We start from the raw sequence: 20,020 nt of genomic DNA, 5'->3' as shown, positions 1-20,020 counted from the left end.
AAAACAGATGGTAGTGAACACTTTGATTTTCGACGTTTAGAACGATTAGGGTGTAGCTGTGTATCGTTTACTCAAAGTACTTTCGTTTAGTCGCATTCGTGGCAATATAAATAAAAAGCAAAAAATAATAAAACTATACGAAATATAAAATTCCGATGTCGGCACGACGAGATCGAAGTAGAAGTAATTAGCGTGTACAATTAGGGTTCACGGCGACCGAGTAATATGCTTAACGAACTAAAGACGAGGGGGATCGCCTGTACAAATGTAAAATACGATTCTACGATGTTTAGTTTGACTATACGTGAACGATATTATCGTGTCGATAACGCGATTGTACAGAAAACTTTAAAAGTATGTAAATAAAAATGTTACGGATCGTAAAATGAGAACACGAATTCAGCAACCATGACCTTGACCTTTTCGACTGTGCAGAAGCATTTCTACATTTACTATTAACACTAGGTTAACGAGATTCGTCATTTTGGCGGGTTCTAATATTTTTAATTTTAAGTTATTAACATTCCAAGGATGCATAGGTGAGAAATTATTTACCAAATTTATTTCTTTGGGTACATATTATTCGTAAAATATTGCTAAAAATGTGGGTAGCACGTTCTCCTTATTTTTATAAAGCCATGTAAAATTTGTTACAAAAAACCGAGGAAAATTAGCGCTATGGAGCTCTGTCTAAAAAAAGGGTAAAAAAGTATGTTAATAAAAATGTTACGGATCGTAAAATGAGAACACAAATTCGGCAACCATGACCTTGACCTTTTCGACTGTGCAGAAGCATTTCTAAATTTACTATTGACACTAGGTTCACGGGATTCGTCATTGTGGCGGGTACTAATATTTTTAATTTCAAATTATTAACGTTCTAGGGACGCATACGTGAGAAATTATTTACCAAATTTAATTTTTCGGGTATACATTATTTTAAAAATATTGTTAAAAATGTGGGCAGCACGTTCTCCTCATTTTTATAAAGTAACGCAAAATAGTCACTTTCTTAAAAATACCAAGGGAAATTAGCGCGATGGAGCTCCGTCTAAAAAAAAAAGAAAAACAACAACGGAGTGCATTCACGGTCCGGATCGGTCCATTTCGGAGCGTTTCAGCTCCGCAAGAGAGGTTTCCTCGGGGTAGCAAGAACATCTAAATTTTACCTGCAGTTTCGCGGCACAATGAAACGCGTTTCACGGGAATTTCACGGTGATTTGAGTGGTAATCGCAGTATAAAGGCAGCCCGTGTCGGAATTCTTCGGGGCTGTCAGTTTATTTAGAGGTTCCCCTGCCGCAGCCGACCAAGGTGTAATCACTAAGACGGGTAAATAATCATCTTGGTTGACCGGTGAGAAAGCACCGGGAAACATCGGAACGGAAAGTCGGCTGGCAAAGTCTGCTGGCAAAGTCTGCGTCGAGCTGTCTTTGTCCGACGAACGTCATACACCCCGGCAAAATACGTTCTGTTATTTCTGTCGATAATCCTGGATCAATGATTCCGTCGAGATCGATTGTCCCCGCGACACAGGACGAGACAATCCTCCCCGGCGGCAAGGATGTTTATTTATTCGCCCGGTGTAATTGAATTTAGTCGAAAACTTTCGCCGGAGGAACCGAAGCGGGTGTCGGTTACTTGATAATATTACTAATAACGCGAGCGCTCAAGTGAGGAACCGGAAACGCGTTCTCACGCGAACACTTTCGAACAAATGAAAGAGCGATGCGGGACGGGACGATGTCTCGGTGCCAACACCTAGCGCGCTCAAGTGACTCTCCTTTCGCATGAGCGAGCCCTGAAATGTTGCCACTTAACAGTCCGTAGCCTTTCTCCGTTGAAAAATTGTTTACACCGATAGGCACCGGTTCGGTCTCTCGGCTACTCGAACCACAATGGAGTAAAATTCGTTGGAACGTTTTCGGCGACAATGCGAAAACGCGGGACACAGTGGCGGATTTTACATACGGGATCGCGCGCAATTAGAAAACTCACGCGCGGGGAAATATACGTAGAGATGGCGAGGAGAAAGGCAGGCATATTTTGAAAATGTCGAACAAGCGGTCCGAATATTGGAGGCTGCGGAGGGCACCCATTCGTCTCGCCGCAAAGCTCGGATAAAAGGTGACCGCTGGAGCCCCAGGGGTTCAGGACTCGAGGATTTTGGATTCGAACATTGTACGCTGACAAATTACTCAGGTAAACAGTCCGCCCAAAAGTATCGGCGAACGTTTCCCGCGGGGGAGCCGACGTTTCGCAGAATTTTTTTGGGCGGGACGGGCATTTCGTGAATCTGTAATATTTTTTCAAAAGTGTGTCAGGAATTTGCACCGGGAGTTCGAAAGAATATCAAGAGCCCCGGTGCTGCGCAAGAGGCGGAGAAACAATGGCGGACTGATCAGGGAAAAATAGAGGAGTGGAAGGAATCAAAGCACATCGTGCGGCTCACAATTAACATCTCGATTTAATGAAACCCTCGAGAGCACCGTATGTTACAGTTTCCTGCGCGCAGTGTCCGCGGCGACCACTCTCCGAGAGTGGTGCTTCTGTTCGAGGAGGCAGCGCGCTTTTCAGCATGTAATACTGTAACGTTTCCGGCCGAGCGAATAATAATCCCCGATCTCGATGGTGAGACCCGGGCCTTCGCTCGAATAGAATTCACAACGGGGTCGGCGCGGCGGGCAATGGCGGCGATCACAACGAAAACAACGGGCAACAGTGACGACAGCTCGAGCTCTTTGCGCTCAGGGGTCACCTTTGCACTCGGGACGATTCGGACGTCACCGGTGTAATTTCGACCCCGGAGAGGATGAATTCCTACGCTCGATGTAAAAGGGACCTCCCCAGTCGGCGTTCTAGTCAGTCGCAACGATATGACGGCGTAATTGCGCCCGGCAACCATGCGTGGCTCGTCCGCCTTGTATAGTAATCGACAAGTGGTTCCCACCGGTCGAGCACATCAGCACCTTGCCACGAGCACGGCCAATGGGATTCGTAACACTCGGCTCATTTCGCGAAACAATCCCCCCCCCCCCCCACAATGCCATTCGTCTCCGCGGCCTCGTACTCTTTTGTTTCTCCTCGTTGTTACGCTCGTCTATTCCTTTTCTTGTCTTATTGCTTTCTTTCTGCTCTCCCGTTTCGATTTTAATTACCGGGGGTCGTTGCCTGGCCGCACAGGGTCGTTGGAAAATTGATTCTGCGACACTCGAAACTCCATGATTCCATGCGTACGCATTCTTTGTTCCCGTCTAATCGAACGGACGACAGATTACCAACGAAGGTATATGGTAAATGCGTGCTTGTTCCTTCTATGGACAATTCGTTCTTGTCATTTTCTCTTTTTTGCAAGAGATTATGTTGGTCACAGTTCTCGGTACTTCCCTGCGATTCCCAAAGCTGCATGCATAATTGAGCCGTTTATTTTGAAAGTTACCCAAGTCTAATCAGTTCTTGACAATGTCCCTCGGGCATTATCAAAAAGTACCGGAAAGGTAATAACTTTATTTTGGAGACGCAAGTTTTAAAAAGCTAAAGAATTCTAACGGAGAAACAATAAATTGGTTAAAAATATGCTAACTATTGTGAAAACTTGTGTCCAAAATTATCGTATATACTCTGAATATACTTAACCGCGAATGTTGTTTATGATAGCTAACTCGAAGTTGTACACGTGATTACGGGCAACGAAAAATAATTGACAAATGGAGTTAGGCCACTAACAAAATAAACGGCTCAATTGTTCCGCGAGGAAACTACGGGCACAGTTACGGTCACAGCTATGGGCACAGGTACGGGCACAAAACTACGGGCACAACTACGGGCACAAAACTACGAGCACTGTACAAACAATACACGCAAGACATACAACGACGCCATCCATCGGCAGCAGACGGAACGTCCGACGTGTATAAACGCGTAATAAGCGCATTGCGTGGTCGTCTAGCTTAGGAGTCGATCGTTCATGAACCTATGTATCGCCTGCGCGTATTGTATAGTTGTATCAAACAAATAAGGTTATTTCAACAGGCACAAAACTACGGGCACAACTACGGGCACAAAACTACGAGCACTGTAGAAACAATACACGCAAGGCATACAACGACGCCATCCATCGGCAGCAGACTGAACGTCCGACGTGTATAAACGCGTAGTAAGCGCATTGCGTGGTCGTCTAGCTTAGGAGTCGATCGTTCATGAACCTATGTATCGCGTGCGCGTATTGTGTAGTTGTATCAAACAAATAAGGTTATTTCAACAGGCACAAAACTACGGGCACAACTACGGGCACAAAACTACGAGCACTGTAGAAACAATACACGCAAGACATACAACGACGCCATCCATCGGCAGCAGACGGAACGTCCGACGTGTATAAACGCGTAGTAAGCGCATTGCGTGGTCGTCTAGCTTAGGAGTAGATCGTTCATGAACCTATGTATCGCCGGCGCGTATTGTATAGCTGTATCAAACAAATAAGGTTATTTCAACAGGCACAAAACTACGGGCACAACTACGGTCACAGGTACGGGCACAGCTACGGGCAAGTAACTTAGCACAGGTGGCTGTGCTAACTGTGGAGATACGTAGCTGTGACAATGCGTGTGACAAACGCACGCAGCCTTGCCCGCAGAGGCGTGTCTTTATGCTCGTCGCTCTATGTATGTCCAGGGGAAGAAAATCGCTGCCCGTACGGGCAGACGCTGAACAGCTTTGGTCTACATACTACGTGCGAGGCGTCGTTTCCTTTCCCTCTCTCTTTCTCTCTCTCTCTCAGACTCTCTCTCGCTGTTTCTCCCTGTTTCTGGGAGCCCCTTAGGCATCCCTAGGCTGTCGCTCGGAACAAGGTAACCGGACGAAACAGTAACAAAAAGCTGTCGAGGCACAATGGGGGCGAGGATGTAATTGCGCTCTCCGTCGGTGAGTTAACAAAGGGCACTCGACTATATGTTACAATCTCGATTTCGTGGCTCGATCCTCGAGCGACTTGTCGTCCTCCAGGACTCCCGGTCCCGTCGAAGGCTTCGACCGGGGCACGACGGGAAAAATCGCTGGCCGGCAGAGCAACAAGGAGCGACGGGAACAGCCAGGAAGGGGACGGAGAGGAAAGGGTGCGACGGTGGTCGAGTGGCCACTCACGGATCAGCCGCATTGTCGGCTTTGTTTTGAGGTAACAAAACAGAAAATGCGCTCCATACGCGACCGGCATTGTAGTCAATTAGCGGAGCAACCGGGAGGGCCGGCCTGCTGCACCCGGGATCTGGAACGCTGCACTTCACCGATCTAGATTTTGGTAACTTCTTTGCCAAAAGGGAGATTCGTTACATCGCGACGGCGGCGTTGAAGAATGGACCCGGCACTTCAACTAGTTTCATTGTTTTCGTTCTGTTCCCGGGACACGGTTCCGTCGAGTCGCGATCGTTTTTTACCGTCGGTGGCTCGTCTGAAAATTCATTTTTCCACGAAACTTAACGAGAAATGACTCCGTTGCGATTCGTCGATTCTCCCGGGCGTCCTTCCTTGGTTGTTTCGAATTTTTGCGCAACAAGACCTTCCCCCGAGGACGATTAAAATTCCGATTCCGCGGTATTTCAACTTTCTCCGGGCAAGAAAACGGAGGGGGCGAAGGGGTGTATTAAAATTTACAGGGAACGCAACGCAGCTAAATCACACGCGTCGGCACGCCTTGAATGTAGCGTCGAAGCGCGCGAGCGGGCGCCTCGTCTCGCCGTAAACGCCGTGAGCCGGTGAGACACCCTAGTTTTTCGTCGTGAATGAATATTTGCACGTGCTCCCGGCCGCCTCGTGTCAGGAATTTAATAAAGTAACGCCGAGGTTGGCCTGCACGTACGTTTCCGACCGTTTCGAGAGAATCGCAGCGAACGGCGCGGCGCACAGCTACGTTTCCCGCTCGGGGATGCCAGGTGGGCGCCTCCTACCCTTCGCAATGTCCTCCATTTACCTGGCTAACGTGCTTTTTCTAATTCCTCCTCGCAGCAACATTCTTTAAATTTCGACGCGGATCGATGGAATTGTCGTCGCTGAGATTACAGTTGCACTGGTTCCACCGTTCCGTCGCGGACGGTGTAACGCGTCTAATGGGAACGCTTCTGGGCAAAAAGATTTGCATGGATTATGCGAACGGGAAGGAGGTCGAGAGGGGGGGGGGGAAGAAAGTGGAATTAGCACCAACGGTAAACCAAAAGATCGCAGCTTAGACAGCAATTTTGTCCGTCATAATAGAGTGCTCGCGTTCGCTCCCCTTTCTTCTTTCAGTTGCGTCCCACTTTTTCCGCTAGTCGCGGGGGTTTTTCGAGTTCCAGCGGCGCTCTCCTGTAAAATGCCGCCCCATTGTTAGCCCCCGTCGACGCGTCCATTATGTCTACTTGCCGATGGGAACAGATTATGTTGGTCGTTGTCATTGAGGGGCTCATCACCGCCATGACACTGATGCCGAGAACGGCAGGGTAGGACAGGGTACGGCACAACGCATCGAACGCACAAGGCAGAAAAGGAGGGTGAACAGGGGCGCACGCTTATTGTCCGAATAAATTATATCGGACGCCGGATCGTGTCCCGCGTTGACTACTCTTACCGGTTGCCGAGTGAAATGTCACCGATCGAAAAATAGGGTATCCGCTGTCGAGTGATTTGATTCCATTATTTTCGAGATCGCGCGGCTCTCGCCGTCACGTGCCATTTACTCGTCCACGGTTCGCTATAATACGCGACAGCGAACCGGCCGATCCACGACGGCAGCTCTAACAATGGAACATTTAAATCTCAAGGTCGCACAAGGTCGAGAACCATGAAAGTTCCGGAAAAAGATGGTTACGAATGGAACGTTATTGCTCAAGGTCGTACAAGGTCAAGAACCATGAAAACTCGATAAACCAATCGGACGAACCGCGAAGGCAGTTTTCAAAACAAACGGCGTTCCAAATAATGATATAATACCGATGATCCATATCATACAACTCGTTTTACCGGCACAGAACAACGGATCGATTATAATGATCGCCGTCACAAGCGAACGGGTCAAATTACGTTAGCGGACAATGGGCCCGCCTTACCACGAAAAAAAGATGATCCCCCCGAGAAGCGTCTTACTTTAATCTCGAGGCTGCTTTCGACCGAAAATGTGATTATGTTAATACAACGGATCACCGGCCCGTAATTTCTTGATAATTATCACGGGGGGCGCGTCGGTCGTCTTAACGAACCCGTTTAATCGGTTCACAGGTTTCGCGTTAACTATTCCGGTGGCAGTGGACGTGCGCGAACACCGACACGTACACGAACACGAACACGAAGACGAACACGAAGACGAGTACGCTAACCTCGTGAAAGTGCATTAGGGTGCAGCAGGGGGTCCGGGCCTCGCTCCACCTGACGCTGCTGTTTCTTAAACCATCTAAGTACACCCCTTTTCGGCATTATCCGAGGTCGTCCTTCGACGTTCCGTGGCCGAGAATCTCGTGGTCACAGGTGTCGATCATTATAGATCTTGCGGTCTTACCTCGTTGCTGGATTAAGAGGGCCCCCGAGCGTAAGGCAGATCACGCCGGACTATACCGGAGGCCGTCGAAGAGAAAGGGCCGGTGGCCCTTCACCGAGCCGGGATCATCGCCCTGCTTGTAATCTGTTTCCCCGATATTATTGACTTTAATTGTTGAAATTGGCAGAACGAGCCCAGGCGAGACCAAGGAGCGGGCGTGGCAGGTGTACTGACCCGGAGACACTGCCCACTTAAACGTATCGATCCCTTTGTCGCGAAGATTGTACGAAAACGGACGAAACCGATTGTTCCGCTTGATCCGATCTAGAAATTTTACGTTTTCTTTTCTTTTTCTTTCTCTTTTCTTTTTATCGGTGCTGTCGTGTACAGGGTGTACAAAAACTATATGTCACGACCACCGTAGCGTGATTCTACACCTCTGGATCGGTGCAAATCTGTTAAAAAATTGCACCACAAAGTCGACAAATTTTCTTTGACCTTAATTTCCGAGGTCAAGGTGAATTTTGCGGTGCATTTTTTTCGCACATCTCCAGCGATCCGGAGGTGTAGAATCACGCTATGGTGGTCGCGACATATAATTTTTATACGTGTGCTCGTGACGTAATAACGTTTGGAAACAACGTGGCCGAGTTTTTCGGGACAGGATCGGGACGACAAAAAGCTCGCGTGCAGCGGCAGACAATCGCGGAGCAACAACGCAAACGCAAACGCAAACGCAAACGCAACGTCCCTCATGTCGGCTTAAGACCACACGAAGACTACACCTCGGCCGATATTCAAGGGAACCGGGTCCCTTCACAATGGCTGACTCCGTAAGGCAAAAATCAGAAAGCTAGGGCGTCTCGGAAGCGGAGAAGGGATACCAGCCGAAATCTTGATCGCCGAGGGATGCGCAGCTGTCGCGGGGACACACAACCATTGGTCCCAGTCTTTCGTCGGCCATGCTGGATTTTTCCGGTCTAGCTTCTCTTCACAATGGTATCGCGGTACCCGGAAAAAAGGGTCGGTACATCGTCGAATTTGGCATTGTTTACTCTTCCACGGCTTCCCCCCACCCCGTAACCCCTCTGTCTTCCTAGTGTGTGTTCTTCTTTTCTCTTTGCGCGCGTCTTTTCTTTGTATCGAACGCGAACGATAGAAATGTAACGCTGCGCAAGGTAAACACGCAAGGTCCGGGGAGAACAGGTACGTAACCGATTCGAGCGTGCACAGTGTTTACTCGATATATGTCCACACGACGGATCTACCCAGGGTTATATGTCGGCTAGGTGATACTATTCTTCGATACACTGCCGAACGTAGATAAGAACAGCGAAGGTTTTCGGCTCCCACGGCTGACTTTTAACGGCTAGATATTTGGGACATATATCGAGCAAAGACGGTAGAAGACAGAGAATTCTCGAAATATTACATACCCGAGCCGTGTTATGTTTACACTCGGCGTCCGAAGCCTCTAGAGCTTCGCGGCCCCTCACGGGGTATACCCCGCGTGGGGATAATTCCGCGACGTTTATCGTCCAGGCCTTGGCGACATATACAGAGAAATCACTGTACACGTCAAAGAAATATTTCTCGATTTAGTTAATCTTATGTATATCGTAGTATACCTCACAGTAGTGGGGATAGTTCCGTGACGTTTATCGTCTAGGTCTTGGCGACATATACAGAGAAATCACTGTACACGTCAAAGAAATATTTCTCGATTTAGTTAATCTTATGTATATCGTAGTATACCTCACAGTAGTGGGGATAGTTCCGTGACGTTTATCGTCTAGGTCTTGGCGACATATACAGAGAAATCACTGTACACGTCAAAGAAATATTTCTCGATTTAGTTAATCTTATGTATATCGTAGTATACCTCACAGTAGTGGGGATAGTTCCGTGACGTTTATCGTCTAGGTCTTGGCGACATATACAGAGAAATCAGGGTATACGTTAAAGAAATGTTTCTCGATTTAGTTAATCTTCTCGAAACTGTTTCAGGATTTCGGAAGAGCACGATGAACGACGAAACTTTCGACTCGGTAGAGGACACTGGATAGGAAAGGTTCGAGCGAGAGAGGGTTAACTAGGATTTGTCAACGATTACTGGCCGCGTGCCGCAACCCTAAGGATTAAGCACAATTATTGGAACACTCTGGCGAACCGCAACCCGTTTCACACGCTCGCTCCATATCTTGTTATGAAAGTTATCGACTCGGCTCCTCGACGGAAAAATCGAACAACAATATTGTCTTGCCGAGTCCGGTAGGTTTTTGGGGACACAATTCGAACGTCCCTTCGGAAACTTGTTTCTCCGAAGTAATATCTGGGGATCATTCTGTACAACAAGGGAAGCTTTCTAGGATTTCCGAACGATGAACGAGCAATTTAGGTATATCCGTGTCCGTGTGCATATCCTTCCAACGGTGCGAACACGGGTATACTGTGTTAGTGCTAATTGAACCTTTTTTGTAAAAATTATTTATTGAACCGTTCGCAGTTTGACGATATTCAACTGGCTACCTGTTGCGGAGTTCGGCGTGAAATAGAGTGAGAGACCCAATTACTGTGCCTATAATAATTATACTTATTTTTAAACCATAATGTATATTTAAAAAAAAAAAGATACATTGCATTTGGTACATATATATTAACTGATTGTAATGAAAAAAATTCAATATCTCTTTTTTAATATTCTCTTTTTTAAACATTGTTTAATCAATTAATATAGGCACAAAATTGGCACCCCCATAGTAATTGGGTCCCTTTTCGTTCAAAGAAACAAATTATTGGGCAAGTGTCGATTAAAAATTTGATTTGGTAAGGGACCCAATTACTGTGGGGTTGCCAATTACTGTGCCTATATTAATTATCCTTATTCTTAAGAAAATTAATTTGATATCACTTTCTTAATATTCCATACGCTTTAAAAATAAGCATAATTACTATAGGCGCAGTAATTGGGCCCCTTACCCTACAGTCTGTGGATCGAGCCTTGACACGTTCGTTGTGCTATTAACTACTGTGCTATTAATTACTGTTTTATCGTAATCGACCGACGCATTTCTAACCACGATATCGGCTCGATCGCGGGAATGAAATTTGAAGTAGGCGTCGGAAATTTGCAAACGGGTCGCTCGACGAAGTTGCAAGCGGGGCACGCACAGTTTGCACAGTTTGCACGGCGGTATCAACTCATAACCGGGCGTCGCATGCGTCCCCCTTCACATGCGGATTGGGTTTTGGCTTGCTATAACTCCGATAATTATGTTACAAATGCGTCGAAGGACAAAGGGCTCTCGAGCGACGTGGATGGCTCGCGAGCGAGACCCAGAAAAGAGATGGTTGCCTGGTAGCCCAGCTGCCGGTAATCCTCCCTTTGTAATTTGCCTCCGTGACCCCTCTCCCCTCTCCCCTCGCCCTTCGCCCTTCGCCCATCGCCCCACCACCCAGCCAGTGGCGTCGATTTTTCGAAAAGAATTGCACGACAGCGGTGGCGAAAGTCGCGTCTGCGAATCTCCGTCGTATATACATATGTCATATATCATATGTCATATATATGGAAGACAATTTTACAAACGCGCGAACGTCTAGCGATCATTCCGAAAAAGTCATTCAGCGGTAGTTGCCCCGAGTTACGCTTACATAACGCTCTACTTTTGAATTCAAGAAGCGTGTCGATTTCACTCGTCGCGCGCACCGACTTTGTTAGACGGTGCTCGCGTGCGCGCGTATGCATCCGCGCTGACAAATTACTATACCCACGCATCTCTTTCACCCTCGGACTTCAGACCTGAGCCGGAAGTCATTTCCGACTCGCATCGATATCGAACTAATTTCACTCCGATATAAGACGACGGATCGGGACCGGCTTTCGTCTTATTTCGGATGAAGAGGGAACAGCGATTTTCTTATTTTCGAAATAGAAAGCGTCGTCTTATATCGGAATAAAATTGTGAATATCGACGGTCGCTCGAGCTTTATCCCTACTGCGACGGGTCACAAATGACCCAGGGTTAATAGCCTGCATTTCCTTCACCTATTTATGTCAAGTGTCGCTATATGATCCATATTGCCGTACAATTACGTCAGTTCCGTTCCTAGACCATGTTAGTTTCTTCTGTACGCTATATGGCACAGTCTTAATTTTACTAGGGTTCAATATTTTCCATTTTAGTTTCTTCTGTTCGCTATATGACACAGTCTTTATTTTACCAAGGTTTAATATTAATATAAGGTTTAATTATTTCTTCTGTTCGCTATATGGCACGGTCTTAATTTTACTAGAGTTTAATATTTTCCGCGTTCACAAAACATTTCGGGATGAACAATTCCTGATCCACATTACCATCGATAAACAATTTTTTTTTTTTTCTTTTATAGGGGGGCCCAAACAGGATGTCTACGCCAGTGGCAAGCGGTTGATGTCACCATGGCCGTGTCCTCTGGATAATAGAGTCCGCGACTTTAATGGACTCGCTAATCCTCTTCCCTGTTTGTCGGTGAGTCCATCCGGGACAAGGGGAACGTATTCAGGGCATGCATAGAGGTAAAACTCGAGGGGGGGGCAGGGTGGTGTGACTGCGGTACGAGCACAGTTTAGGGCTGTTCTCTGGCCCTAAACTGGAGACCGGAGACCGGAGACTGCAACGCGTGGATTGTCGTTCGCAGGGTGGGCGACAATGGAAGGGGGGGTCCGATGACTACCCCGTAGCATCCGCACGAGAAACGAGGAACGGTAGAAACGCCCCTTGTGCGGATTCATCGGTGCGATGATACCTTGATTTCTCGAGTGACGAATTCAATGCACTTAATGCGCCACGCCGCGTTTAACGACGTAATTTGACGTAATACCGGGTCGCTCTGAACCCCTTCGTGGCGGATGGGTCGATCCGCTATCTCTGCAACGTAAATCATCGCTGGCCTTTCCCACTAATTGTTTTCATTTTTACCAATAGTTGGATTTTATTACGGATGCGGTTGAACTATTCACTGCCACGTAGAACGTCTTGCCCTGGGCGCCAAGATTTTGTTTTAAAGATAGCAGGGAATTTCACAAAGTCTAATAATATTTAGTTCCATCTTATAGTACTAAAACGGCATTCATAGTAATTGTTTTCGTTTCTACCCATAGCTGCATTTTATTTCGGATGCGGTTAAACCATTCACTGACAGGCAAATTTAGAGCGTCCTGCCCTGGGCGCCAAGATTTTGTTTTAAAGATAGCAGGGAATTTCACAAAGTCTAATAATATTTAGTTCCATTTTACAGTATTATACTAAAATGGCATTTACGGTAATTTGAAAATGAAAAAACCACTACGAGATATCAGGTAGTACATACGTTTACTACGTCACATCTCGTAGTCGACGGTCTTGGTACGTACGCCTACTACGAGATGTCTCGTAGTCGGCAGTCTTGGTACGTACGTCTACTACAAGATGTCTCGTAGTCGGCAGTCTTGGTACATACGCTTACTACGTGATACATACCTCGTAGTCGGCAGTCTTGGTACATACGCTTACTATGTGATACATACCTCGTAGTCGGCAGTCTTGGTACATACGCTTACTACGTGATACATACCTCGTAGTCGGCAGTCTTGGTACATACGCTTACTATGTGATACATACCTCGTAGTCGGCAGTCTTGGTACATACGCTTACTACGTGATACATACCTCGTAGTCGGCAGTCTTGGTACATACGCTTACTATGTGATACATACCTCGTAGTCGGCAATCTTGGTACATACGCTTACTATGTGATACATACCTCGTAGTCGGCAATCTTGGTACATACGTTCACTACGGTTGACCGAAATATAGGAATAGGTTAACCGGAGAACAGTGGACGTCGTTGACCGTTTACACTGGTAAAGTATTTAATAAAATACAATAATATCGACATACAAGGGTAGACGTTTAAGACAAACGGTTGTGGGGGTAAGTCGCTACAGGATCAACTATCGGCTAATAAATAAAATACTATAAATAACACCGTTAGATTATTCGATATACACCTTCGTTAATAGGATATCCCAGATACAATAAATTTCTAAAGTACATTCGTAAGGTAAACACATTTCGCAACAAAAAATTCATGTCGCTACCGGTTCGGTTTCAGACTGCTCGATGGAAACGAAAGCGATGGAATGTAAGAAGAAGGAACGGCACGAGTTCGCATAACGGGATCACTGCGGCGAGGGTAATGACGAATCTATTGGAAGAAACGAAACGTTACTATCATTTCTAGCACGTCCTACCGAGTATGCGTTTCATTCGCTACTTCCGCTATTGTTTCGAACGTACACGTTTCTGTTGGAAATATCATACCATGGAAGAGATGGACATAAAATCTACTGTGTTCCGCTATACAGAGCCGAGATTAATTGGACAAGCTTTTCTGATACTGCAACAGTTGTTGGAGGTGCGGCGGTAACTTGGAGTTGTACTGCGGCTGTTGCGGCTGTTGCGGCACGTTGTAATTAGATCTAATGGGCTGCTGGGGATAATTAGCGGGCTGGGGGGGACGGTACTGCGGTTGCTGGGGGATGATCGGTTTCTTGTAATTCGGCTGCTGGCCCGCGTTCCCGTGCGTGACTTGCGGCCGGTACTGGGAGAGCTGCGCCTGATTTACATACTGCGGCTTAATTGGCTGAGACGGTCCCAGCTTCGGGACTGGCTGGTGCGGGATGTTGACCAGCGGGGCACGCGCGTTTTGAGCTTGCAGCAGTTGCTGGATGTGACCCGGTACCTGATTCGACGGGGCGTAGTTCTGGTGCTGCCTCTTCTCGCGAAGGTGACCTGCAAATTGCGAAATTCTCAAGCGGAGTCCAGGAAAAACTTTTGTATTGCGAAACGTTGTACAACCAAATTATGTCAACATTAAAAATTTATTTTTTTAATGTAGAGTGTACTTTACCAAGACTTGTGTATCGGTTATCCTCTCCCAGGGGATCGCCCGCCGCGTAAATAGGTAGCACAGCCAGTATCAAGATCTGGAATTGAAAAGAGTTAATTAGAGCCGAGGGAACGGAACAGATTAAAAAGTTTCGAGCGCTTCAAGGTTTCCTTTTCCCCAGCGCGCAGGAGTGTTGTTAAACAGTGGGAGAGCAAGCGCATCTCGAAGATCCGGCAACATTTCACGCGCACTCCATTTCCCTAGATCCGACGGTGCAACGCGACCCACTTTATTTTCATTTCACCTCTTCTCTGGCGGCGCGATTCGTGCGATCGTTTATGTGGAATTGTGTGTCACGAATCGGACGCCCGTTCGGCTCTCAGGAAATTTTTAAACGCTGTTACGGCCGTCGAGATCGATCCCGATCGAGAAAGTCGGACAGCGTTGTTGCATTAACGGTTTCTTAGTATGCACGTCCGTGCATTCGCACGCGCTCGAAACAGAGTTACTGCAACGCGTATCTCGCGTGGCGAAAGGATGAAAGCACTCGATTTTACACCCCACCACCTTTCGAATGCCAAGGCGATTTTACGCTGCTGATAAGAGATTGAGATTTTCTACGGAACAATGCAGGCCAAATAATATTTCATTTGTGCCGATCGCGAACTTGAATACGAGGTTGTAAAATGTATGTTGTTCAGTGGCTCTAGAGTTGAGCAACCCGCGGGCTATAGTGGGCCAAAAGTGGAAGCCTAATACGTAAAAGTACTTAAATACTTAATAACATACTGATACAATAATTTTAGTTTGTGGGGTGTATTGGTTACTTTTTTGTTTGATCTATTATTTTTTACTACTAGACAATATATTGTAATTTCCAACAAAATCAGTATTCAGCGAACAATAAATTATGTTAATGAAAATTCTCGTGGAAGCTTTTATACAATAGAAGATGAGGGTGATTTTTAAATTTTTGTTATGAAATCGTACAATTTTTTTATGCAAATCAATGCGTCTTTGTATTCTCTTTAAAACAAGTATTAAGATACCTGTGTCGAAAATTGATTAGTTTACGAGTTATGATTTTTGTCCCTAATGCCAGTGGGTCGCCGGTAGTATACTAAAGGGGCAAGTGCGGCCCGCGGGCCGCCGGGTAATCGACACGCAATTACAGTGATTCGAAAAGCCACAGGACGTTCTAAATGCGGACACAATTATTACAATTTTCGACACCGTTGCTGTTTCAATTACTCAACTATCAAACTTTATCTTCTGCTGTCTTTGCTATTCTATAACATTGCAAACACGAAAGTTGCACAAATTACTTCTGCGATAAATAAAAATGGATCGTTTCCATAGGAAGCACAGATTCTATCGCATAATATTCTGCGAAATGCCTCGGTACATAATAACACGTAACGCGCGAGGAAGTCGCGATAAGTGCAAAACGAAGAACGTGAAAATCTCGTAAAAATTGAGAGGAATAAGCAGATTAGAGATAAAGGCGAGAAAGAAGAACAGATAGGTAAGTAATCGGTAAGTGATCGGTATTGTCGGTAACTCACGAGGAACTGCATGGCGAAGGTGTAGGTGATTTCTGGATGGTAGCTGGACGAAACTGGCGGCCGCGTCGCGACGCACTTCTATATGGACGAGCGTATGTAGGGTAAATGGTCCGGCCGACCACTAACTTTCACGGTTGGTCGATTTCGACTGATCTTTTTTCCTTTGATCGTACAGGGTACCCCGTTCGATCGTCACGTAACGCACTAGCCCCGTATGCACGGAATGTTTCAGTTTCTATTACCCAGGAAGTGTTTCGGCTGGTTGTGCTAGAAAATCTGAGGCCGCGACAATTCGGCTCCATACCGTGACTGACTTAACGAACCAATTACTTCGAGACGCTCGGATCAGAAATGTTTCAACCCTCACTATTAATCCAAACATCGGATCGTCATTTATATTTGTCCCGTTCCCCGCAATCGCACTCCCCCGATAACTCGTGAAGATTCATCAAACGTTAAGCATACAGTGTTTACTCGATATATGTCCGTCTGGCCACGGACATATATCGGGCAGGAGATACTATTCTTTGACCCACGCGACCTTGCACTCCTCGGCGACCGAGGTCTCTCGAGCTTCTTGGCCCCTCACGGTGTACAGTGTTTTCTCGATATATGTCCACAACACGGGTCTAGCCAAAGACATATATTTCCCAGGAGATACTATTGTTTGACCCACGCGACCTTGCACTCCTCTGCGACCCAGGTCCCTCGAGCTTCTTGGCCCCTCACGGTGTACAGTGTTTTCTCGGTATATGTCCACAACACGGGTCTAGCCAGGGACATATATTGCCCAGGAGATACTGTTCTTTGACCCACGCCGAACGTAGAAAAGGACAGCGAAACTCTAGAGGCCTCGGTATACTCCGCGATAGTGGCGATACTTCTGGGACTTTTATCGGCTAGATATTCGGGACATATATCGAGAAAACACTGTATACCCCGCAGCAGTGGGGATAGTTCTGGGACTTTTATCGTCTAGACATTTTGGACGTATATAAAGCAAATACTATATTAATTTTAACCCTCTGCATACTATGCCGGAGTCATTCGTGACCCGTCGCGGTGGGGATAAGCTCGAGCGACAATATGTACAATTTTATTCCGTTATAAGACGACGCTTTTCATGTCGAAATAAGAAAATCGCTATCCCCACTTCTTCGTCATCCGAAATACGACGAAAACCGGTCCCGAACCGTCGCCTTGTATAGAAAAACAAAACTGTAGGGAAATATCGGCGTGGGTCAGGAATGACCCCGGCATAGGAACTCGCAGGAGACCGGGATAAATATTTGTAAAATTGTGTGCACTCGAGAATGAAGAAAAAGGTAATTTACATAATTTCATATTCCGCACGTATCTTATTTTTTAATTGACCGCTAGCCTGTGATAATCTAGATAAGCGAGAAAGTTGCAAGTAAAATGTAAAAAGACAGTTTTTTTCGCGTTGCTCTTGACACGCCGACTGCAGGACGTAATTATACGTTCGCGGTTCACGCGTTTCATATTACTTCTTGCGGGGTACATTACGAAATCGATATTATGCCATAACGGACTATGGTCCTTTTAATATCAGCGCTTTTCTAACTGCAGCACTGCAGTTGCAGCCATTCGAAACCCTTTCCCTGCTACCTACACGAGCTCGTTTGCAAAACGTATTATTCGGCAGAGGTTCGCGCAAGCGCACAGTGGGCTATAAATCTCAATAGAAAAAAAAAATTACAAAACCTTTTTGCTTTTTAATAAAAAATTACAAAACCTTTTTGCTTTTTAATAAAAAATTATGGTCACCTTAATTTTTTCAATGTCACTGCGTATTTTTCATTACGTATTGTTGCAGCCGAGGTCAAGAAGAATCCAATTACCTACTTTACTAAATAAAGAATTATGGTCACCTTAATTTTTTAAATGTCACTACGTGTTTTTTATTAGGTACTGTTGAAGCTGAGGTCAAGAAGAATCCAACTACTTTACTAAATAAAGAATTATGGTCACCTTAATTTTTTAAATGTCACTACGTGTTTTTTATTAGGTATTGTTGAAGCTGAGGTCAAGACGAATCCAATTATCTATTTTACTAAATAAAAAATGGTGGTCGTCTTAATTTTTTAAATGTCACTACGTATTTTTTATTAGGTATTGTTGAAGCTGAGGTCAAGAAGAATCCAATTACCTACTTTACTAAATAAAGAATTATGGTCACCTTAATTTTTTAAATGTCACTACGTGTTTTTTATTAGGTATTGTTGAAGCTGAGGTCAAGACGAATCCAATTACCTATTTTACTAAATAAAAATGGTGGTCATCTTAATTTTTTAAATGTCGCTACGCACTTTTTATTACGTATTGTTTCAGTTGAGGTCAAGAAAGATTGCCTACTACACGCTATGGTCGTACAGTAATTTCACCAGCGTCTAGGCTACCAATTGATATTATTCGTTGCAGTAAATTTATAACCGTTCAACGAACTTTCCTAGCGAAGTCGTTGTTACGCAGCGCCGTGTAAAAACCAGAACGACTTTTCCCGACTGCGTATTATATCAGAAGCCGATTCGAGTTACGTGAAAATGAACTTTTCCCTTTAACAGCAATGCCCGTGACGAGGAATTAAATTAACAAATGATAACGCGCCCGACGAAGCTCGTACAATTTCCTAGACGTTGCTCGAATCTTTGAAACATAAAAGACGAGCGTTAGGGTATGGGACCCAACTACTGTGGGGGTACCAATTACTGTACCTACATTAATTATACCTATTTTTAAAGCATAATTAAAAAAGAGATAGCATTAACTGATTTTAATCAAAATAATTTAATATCTCTTGTTTAATATTTATTATGCTCTAAAGATAAGTATAATTAATATAGGTATAGTAGTTGGTACCCCACAGTAACTGGGCCCCTTTTCATTCGAAAAAAAAAGTAGTGGGACACGCATCGATTCAAAATTTGATAGGGTCAGGGACCCAATTACTGCGGGGTGCCAACTACTGTACCTATATTAATTATACTTATTTTTAATGCATAATGCATATTTTTAAAAAAAAGATATATAGCATATGGTGCATATATATTAACTGATTGTAATGAAAAAAATTTAATATCTCTTTTTTAAATATTGTTTAATCAATTGATATAGGCACGGTAATTGGCACCCCCACAGTAATTGGGTCCCTGCGACGAAAAAGTTGGAATGAAAATCGCGTTGGAAAATTGGAAAAAAGAAATGGTCGCGAGGGAAATGGACGGTCGAAATGGTAACTCGATAAGGAGAATTCAGTGAATGGTATCGAAAATCGATATAAATATAGATCACGAGTCAATGCCTACACGCGGTTGAACACGTATGTCCAGTCACGTAACGGTACGGCCGATCGTTTCAGGAAGCATATGCGCCGCGGTCACTTCCGTATTCCTAACTAGATCGCATTAGTACTTTGCGCAAAACCGTTTTAATCGGACCAGTTTATACACCATGAGTGACGGTTCGACGTCCACGACGCGCGTACATACGCATCTCGTTAGCAGATTGTTAATCGATCGCGATCAACTCCATAACTTTGCAGAACCGTTTAATTAAGCGCGACTCCATGCGTTAATTAATAGGCTCTCGGCGTTACAATGTCGGCAAAACGGCCATTTTCCATAACATCTCTTAACGGGGTACGGTCGTTCGAACAATTAAGCCAGCTTTCCGAACTATTAAATCGTTACGACGATTAACTCGTCGTTACGCGGGAGAAAAGCTGATTAGAGGAAAAAGTGGACCGTGTCTGTAATTGGGCAAAATGATGTGCAACGTAGCGCGACCGAGAGCAGTTTCTTTAATGATCCGAGGTCACGCGCTGCTCGCGCTGTTCGGATGATCGCATTAATCGCGTTTACTTGTTCATTAATCTGCCAACTCGTTCGCATTTCGTTCGGGGAAAGGCAACGAGCACGGTGTTCCTCTGCCATTTTTGTCTAACCTGTGAAATCACGCTCGTAAACTCACCTCTTTTCCCGCTGTCTCTCTCCGTCGACGTTTCGTTTCCATGAAAAGTATTCGTTGG

General features: G+C 45.4%; 1 protein-coding gene across 1 annotated transcript; it reads right to left on the bottom strand.

Moving 5' to 3' along the window:
• Nucleotides 1-13,551: 13,551 nt before the first annotated feature.
• On the bottom strand, nt 13,552-16,063 carry LOC143360905 (uncharacterized). Its single transcript, XM_076800092.1, has 3 exons — nt 15,973-16,063; nt 14,429-14,504; nt 13,552-14,310 (listed from the first exon to the last, which is right to left on the bottom strand). Exons 1-3 carry the CDS (start codon nt 15,982-15,984, stop codon nt 13,892-13,894), a joined length of 507 nt encoding a protein of 168 aa, XP_076656207.1. The 5' UTR covers nt 15,985-16,063; the 3' UTR covers nt 13,552-13,891.
• Nucleotides 16,064-20,020: the final 3,957 nt, after the last annotated feature.

This window comes from Halictus rubicundus, chromosome 14 (assembly GCF_050948215.1).
Source record: "Halictus rubicundus isolate RS-2024b chromosome 14, iyHalRubi1_principal, whole genome shotgun sequence".
In the NCBI taxonomy this organism is placed as follows: domain Eukaryota; kingdom Metazoa; phylum Arthropoda; class Insecta; order Hymenoptera; family Halictidae; genus Halictus; species Halictus rubicundus.
This window is presented reverse-complemented; position numbering and strand designations above follow the sequence as displayed.

Coding starts and splice junctions, on each gene's coding strand:
- LOC143360905 (XM_076800092.1), bottom strand. Junction 14,311..14,428: donor TAACCGATACACAAGTCTTG/GTAAAGTACACT, acceptor CGCAATTTGCAG/GTCACCTTCGCGAGAAGAGG.